The 6,933-nt window shown below is 59.3% G+C and overlaps 1 protein-coding gene across 3 annotated transcripts in view; it reads right to left on the reverse strand.

Annotated features, from left to right (window-relative positions):
• Positions 1 to 3,648, reverse strand: part of SLC43A2 (solute carrier family 43 member 2) — a 38,055-nt gene extending 34,407 nt beyond the window's left edge. Inside the window, exons 1-2 of one of the 3 annotated variants that reach the window (XM_051824561.2) lie at positions 3,471 to 3,648; positions 1,658 to 1,896 (exon numbers count right to left, since the gene is read on the reverse strand). In XM_051824561.2, the coding sequence (XP_051680521.1) occupies positions 1,658 to 1,817 (160 nt within the window). In that variant the 5' untranslated portion in view covers positions 1,818 to 1,896; positions 3,471 to 3,648. Of the gene's footprint in view, positions 1 to 1,657; positions 1,897 to 2,086; positions 2,421 to 2,780; positions 2,897 to 3,470 lie in introns of those variants that run through there. The other 2 variants (XM_051824559.2, XM_051824560.2) reach the window with 2 other exon arrangements.
• Between the last annotated feature and the right edge of the window lie 3,285 nt (positions 3,649 to 6,933).

The raw sequence follows: 6,933 nt of genomic DNA on the forward strand, positions 1-6,933 counted from the left end.
GTAGGCTCTGGCCCTGAAAGACAACAGGTTCCACGGACTCCAAGAAGCAGGGAGCAGGAGGCCAGAGAGATAAGCTGTGTGGACTCAGCAGGTCTTCCTGCTGGGAGGCTGGCTCAGCGCCTTTGCCAGATAATCAGGAAAACCAAAATCAGAGGCCGGGCAAAGGCACGGGATAAGGAGTTGATGTTCAACCCGCATCCCGACCCTTCGCCTTCACTCTGGCTCAGAAGTGGCCTGCCAGCCTCCCGCCGGCACTGCTCCCACTCAGGGAGGAGCGAGCCTAGATGGCCACGGCAGGCAAGTGCCCACTGCAGCCCACAGCACAGTCAACCAAGCCGGTGGCCCGAGGGGGAGAGATCACCTTCCCAACACCACGCTGGCTCGTAAGGAAAAACCAGACCTCCAACCACAACAGTCTCTGGTCTGCTGAGGTACAGAGGCCCTGAGTGGGGACAGAGGCACTCTGCCGTGTGCTGCGCCTTCGGTGCAGCCTGAAGAGGGGAACAACTAAACACTCCAACCTGTTCCTTCTGAAGAGCCATTAATCTCCCACCATCTCTGGAGCGAAACAGAAAGCCGGCTCAGGGAACAAGGTCTGACTCCCATCGCCCGCGTTTCTTGCTGATGTGAGGGAAGGCCTGCCAAGAACCCTTGGGCTATTAGGAAATATTTTTGAGTGGCTAAAGGCTAAAGGTTGGTTATAAACCATATACTTTCTGCCCTCTCCTGGGCGGCCTCCGCATTCCTGCCCTCTCTCTGGCCCTTCACCTCTCCTGCTAGGCCTGCTGGAAGCCACCACGCAGGAGCCCGCTGGGCACCTCCAGCAGGAGGGGCCCACAGCTGTCTCTGCCCATGGGATGAAAACTCTAGAAAGAAAAGGCAAGCAGCTGGTGATTCAGGGGGTCCCACCTGGGCTGTGCCCATCTCAGGGGGCTCATGTGCGGGAAGGGGGGTGAGTGAGGTCAACGACAAGGCAGCCCCTGTGGGGGCAGGGAGAGGCTGTAGGGTGGGGGTGCCGCCTCAGTCCTCCAGCCAAATGGGGGGGGGGGTGAAGACTAGGGGTGGGGGCAGATTTTCCATGGCATCCTGAGCCTGCTTCCAGCAACACCAGTGGTGTGGCAAGGACAAGGGAACCACCCCCGAATCATCGTCCCCCTCCCTATCCTCCCCACCAGGCCTGAGGGCTCCCCGGGGTGCTGCCACGGCCTGGAGGAGACAGCCTTTGGAGAATCATAAAGCAGCAAAAACAGATGAGTGAGCATCCGGCAAGGCCTCAGCAGGCTGCATGATGGCCTGCCCGAAAAAGGCCCCCTCCTTGCGGTGGAGGCAAAGCCACTTCCTGTCGGCTGCACCCCAGCCCCTGAATCAGGGTTCCTCTTTCTTACAATCACGCTGCAAGGGGAGGACGTCACAGGCACGGGAGGAGAGGAGAGGAAGCCAGCCGTGCTCCCGGGGGACAGAAAGAGCCCTGGGCTGGGGGTTCTGGGTCTAGCACAGGACTCCCTCCCCCCTCCCCCGCCTGGGCCTCAGCCTCTGCATTCACCAGACAAGGACAGGGCTGGGTGGTGATCCGATGGGCCTCTGATACCTGCAGCCCTGCCGGTCTCCGCCACCACCCAGCCCCCCACCCCCACCCCGCCCGAGGCGCTGGTCTCACCTGGCTCAGTACACAGGTAGGAGTAAAAGCCCTCCGACTTGAGCATGATGAGCAGCGAGCCCCAGCCCAGGAGAACTGCCGAGAAGAGGAGGTTTTCCAACACGGCGGTGCAGGCCATCCACCAGCGGCGCCGATGGGCAGTGGCCAGGGTGGGCGCCATGGTGCAGCGCGGTGCGGCGGCCCGGCCCCGGCCCCGGCCCCGGCTCTGGCTCCCACTCCCGCTTCGGCTCCGCAGCCACCTGCTCACAGACCTCAGCGTCAGCGCCGCCCTGCGCAGCCCTCGCGGCCGCCCCAGGCCGCCGCCGCCGCCGCCGCCGGGCGCGGGTTGTCACCCCTCCGCAGCCCCGGCTGGAGGTGCGCGCAGTCACGGAAACAACCCGCAGCCCTTCCCGGCACCTGCACCGCCCCCACACCGCCGCCGGCTCGTACCGCTGCCCTCCGCCTCGCTTGCACCGCCCTGGCCCGGCAGGGAGACTCCTCTCTCAGCTCCCCCCAGGTAAACTGAGGCACCAACGCAGGAAGGGGTTAAGGCACACTCAGTGACGCGCAACGAGTCCTGGCCCCTAGCAGAACTGACATCGCCCGGGTGCCGGAAGGGGAGGCAGCTAGAGGTCCGGACGATACCTGGGCGGGAGCACACCTGGGGGCTGCCACTCCCAGGGACCCAGACCGGCTCCCTCCCGCCCGCACTGAAGACCCTTCCCCAGCGCTGGTTCCTTCAACCACAGGATCAGCGCCCGCAGCGCCGGCAGGGCCCGCCCAGGGCCCGCTCATTGGCCTAACGGCACAGGAACTGTCTTGCCATTGGCTGCCGCCTAGGTCGCTAGGCGCTGCGGCCACGCGAACCCCGCATGGGTGAGGCGAAGCCGGTTCAAACCGGCGGCGCGAGCCAGCCGCGGAGCCCCCGTGCCTGCCGGGTACCTCTGCAGTTAGCCCGTTTCCTGGACGCAGACCCCCGTGCCTCTCCCCCTCAGCTCCCTCCTTTTTCTTCTCTCTTGCCCGGCGGCTCCTTAGCCGTCAGCTCCCTTTCCTTTCGTATCCACGCATTTCCCAGCGCCCCTCCGGGACAGCTCCCGCCCGCCGCGCCCTCCCGCTGGGCCCCGCGCCCCAGCGTTCGGCTCACCCGGCTCCCTCTGGGGTGTATCGGGCCCGCCCGAAGCCTTTTCTGCCCTCTTTTATTCCAGCCCTTTTATTCCGACCCCAAGATGAAAACACTGCCGCCCGCTGATTGGCTGGATGCGGGCTGGAAACAGGCATTGACCAATCAGCAGCCGCCCGCCCGCCCCGTGGAGAGCAGAAGCCGGTTCCGGCCGGACTAGGAGACAAACAAGAGAGATGGGGGGGCCCCGGGGGCGGCTGCGGGCAGTGCCTCAGTTCAGCCGTCCCGAGCCGAAGCCAGCTGGGCCGGGAGCCCCGGAGGGCCTTGCCCCATCGCCTCCCCGCGGCCCCACCCGGAGCCCTGACCTTGGGCTGGGTCTCGGACCCGCTCCGGAGTCCCCACCTTCGCCCGCGTCCTGGGCGCCGCGCCTGGACTCTCCGGTCCGCCCCCCGCCCGGCTCCGATCCCCGGATCTGGTTTCCTGGCCCGCAGACCCCTTCCCTCCTCTCTCCAAGGAGCCGCCCGCCCGGTTCCTGGACGGTGTCCCTTGGGGGACTGGCGGTGGAAGTTTGGAGCTTGCCTGTCCCGTCCTGGACGGTGGCTCCTTTGGTCCCCTCTCCAGACTTCGATCCCCCCATCCCCGATCCTGGGCCCCAGGGACCCCCGCCCAGCCTGGTCGTCCTCGTCCTCCTCGCCGGGGTCGGCCATCCCTTACCCTCGGTCCCGGTCGCGAACGCCGCTCTCGGGCGAGGGCCGCCTCCGCAGGGGCCGCCGTGGACAGCCCCAAGCTGCTGGCCCGAGCCGGGTCTCCGGGCAAGCGCGAAAGGTCCAGAGGACTCCAGGGCCGCAGTGTGAGGAGCCGAGCTGCTGCTGCCGGGCAGCGGATGGAGCCCGGACTCCGGGGGTTCCGCCGCCTGCGCTGCATCGCCCCGATCCGAGGCACTAAAACGCCCTCCGAAGACCCTAGGTCTCCCCAGATTCGCAGGCTCCCGGGGTGGCCAGCAACCTCCCGCGCTGCGGGCCCCGGGCCGTGTGCGCCCCCTACCGCCGTGAACCCGCCCTGCCAGGCAGACCTGTCCCAGCACGACCTGGAGCCTCGCTGCTTAGGGCACCCCCACTGCAGACTCTCCCCGCCGCCTGCCACATCTGAAGTCCTTTCCCTCTCCTCTTTGAGGCACCTGTGCGAAGCCCGTCCCCAGGCCTCAGATATTCCCATGTTCCTCACGTCTCTAACGTGCTTGCTTTCTTCCCCAAAACTGGGTTCCCTGTTCTCGCTCAGAATAGCACTGAAGCTATATATGACGTCATATGTCCTTCTAACCCGTATTCAACAGGCACCTGCCGTGTTCCTCCCCCTCCCTCCCCCACCTCCCCCATGTCAGCCCAGTCCTATCTCCTAAGCGCTATCTAATCCGTCCATCTCTGTCCCTAAGGCTGGGAGCATGCATCCCCACCCCATCCCAGTGAGCTGTGGGCAATGTGAGTCTGACCTTGGTAAAGCTGACCTTTGTGAAAATCCTTCCGAAATTCTCTACCACTTGTGCAGGATACAATGGAAGTCCCCCCACATGAACCCACAGAAGCTCCTCCCCACCAGCCTCTCCCTCCCTGTCGCACCTGCCTGCTCCTCCACTCGTGGAATTGCTCTTGGTCCCTGTGCCTGCTGCTCCCCCACCCCACCCCCGCCCTGCGCATAGCCCCTTCTCGGAGAGCCTTCCCTAGCCACTCCCCCAGAGCCCCGCACTGCCCTTGTGCAGTGATTATCCATTCAGCTGTTTGTCCCCCTCTTTCGCATTGCCTGCAACCCTCCCGCAGCTTTGCAGAGCAGCCCTTACTATGGAACAAGCACAAGGCAGGTGTGCGATGTGGGTCTCTGGGAGGAAAACCTGAGCACGTGAGAGGAGGTGCTGGGTTCTAGGACACAGGGCTGAAGGCCCGCGGAAGACTCGCCCCTTACGGAGGAGGGTTCACACTGACCGGGTGCTTTACATCCTTGGCGTCATTTAATCCCCTGGGGAACGGGCATTGCCCCCACTTTTCCAACAAGAAAGAGAAACTGAGGCTTCAAGTAACTTTTTCAAAGGCACAAAACAAGATGTTAGAGCTGATTTGGTCCCAGGCCTATTTGAATGAAGCAGTGTTTTCAGATTTTTGTTTTCAGTCATTTGTCAGTCTGCTGGCAAATCGTGAAACACTGAAATGCTCCAGAATAAATGGAGGTGATTTCCCTCACTTCAGGGTAGAGACCGCCCTGCAAGACCACTTGAAACCCAGGCGTCGTAAGAACAAGCAATGTCTAAATTGTAATTTTAACCGTCTATAGAGAAAAAGATAAAACTAAACGTCAGTAAAACGGCAGTTACAAGCTGGGCAAAGAATTAATATCCTTGATATGTGCAAGGCACTTACAAATCAATGAGAACAAAGAACACCTCAGTGGGAAACTGAATATAACCAGGTAATCTACAGGAAAAATACAAATTGCTATTAAGGATAGGAAAAGAAGGGTAGGCATTGTAATACAGTGGGTTGTGATAACCCCCAAACACATCTGGGCACCTGCTCTGCTTTCAATCTGGCTTCCTGCCAATGCACCTGGGAGCCAGGAGATGATGGCCCAGGTTACTTGGGTCTCTGACATCCATGTGGGAGACTCAGATGGAATTCCAGGCTCCTGACCAAGGCCTGATTCAGCTTTGGTTGAGGTGGGCATTTGGGGAGTGAGCCAGTATATAGAAGATTCTTTCTCTCTCTCTCTCTCTCTCTCTCTCTCTCTCTCTCTCTCTTTCTCTGTTGCTCTGCCTTTCAAGTAGACGAAAAACTTTTTTAAAGATACGAAAAAACTTAGGCTAATCACAGAAATTCAAATTGCAATATTTTAATTATTTTTAAAAGATTTATTTATTTGAACACAGAGGAGACACAGAGAGAGAGAGAGAGAGAGAGAGAGAGAGACAGAGACAGAGAGACAGAAAGGTCTTCCATCCGCTGGTTCACTCCCCAATTAGCCTCAATGGCCGGAGCTGCACCAATCCGAAGCCAGGAGCCAGGAGCTTCCTCCGGGTCTCCCACATGGGTGCATGGGCTCAAGGTCTTGGGCCATCCTCTGCTTTCCCAGGCCATAGCAGAGAGCTGGATCAGAAGTGGAGCAGCCAGGACTTGAATGGGTGCCCATATGGGATGCTGGTGCTTCAGGCCAGGGCGTCAACCCACTGCACCACAGCCCCAGCCTCTGAATTTTTGATCATTTAAAAACATAATTTTTACTTGTACAATGATTTTAACTTAAAAATTTATTTATTGGGGCTGGTGCTGTGGTGTGGCAGGTTAAAGCCCCAGCCTGCAGTGCCCGCATCTCGTATGGGTGCCTGTTCAAGTCCCGGCTGCTCTATTTCCAATCTAGCTCTCTGCTATGGCCTGGGAAAGCAGTAGAAGATGGCCCAACTCCTTGGGCTTCTGCACCCGTGTGGGAGACCTGGAAGAGGCTCCTGGCTTCTGGCTTCGGATCAGCTCAACTCTGGCCATTGTGGCCATTTGGGAAGTGAATCAGCAGATGGAAGACTTCTCTCTCTCTGGCTCTACCTCTCTCTGTAACTTTGTCTTTCAAATAAATAAAATAAATCTTTAAAAATTATTTATTTGAAAAGGCAGAGTGACGGAGAGAGAGAGACAGATTTTCCACTGGTTCACTCCACAAATACCTACAAGAGCCAGGCCGGGCCAGGCCAAAGTCTAGAACTCCATCTGGGTCTCCTACGTGGATGGCAGGGACTCAAGTACTTGGGCCATCACCTGCTGCCTGCCTGATACCTTAGCAGGAATGCAGGATTGGAAATGGAGTAGCCAGTACTCAAACCAGCACTCTGCTGTGGGATGCGGGCACCCTAATGAGTGGCTTAACCCATTGCGGCATAACACCTGCCCCATATTTTAACTTAAAAAAAAAATAAAAGAAAAAGATTGGGGCCAGCATTGTGACTTAGCAAAGCCACAACCTGGGGCAGTGGTTCAAGTTCCAGCTGCTCCACTTCTGATCCAGCCTAATGTGCCTGGGAAAGCAGCAACAGATGACCAAAATGCTTGGGCCCCTGCACCCACAAGGAAGACCTGGAAGAAACTCCTGGCTCCTGGCTTTGGATCTGCCCATCTCCAGTCACTGAGGCCATTTGGGAAGTAAA

The sequence above is a fragment of the Oryctolagus cuniculus genome, chromosome 17 (assembly GCF_964237555.1).
Source record: "Oryctolagus cuniculus chromosome 17, mOryCun1.1, whole genome shotgun sequence".
Lineage (NCBI taxonomy): Eukaryota > Metazoa > Chordata > Mammalia > Lagomorpha > Leporidae > Oryctolagus > Oryctolagus cuniculus.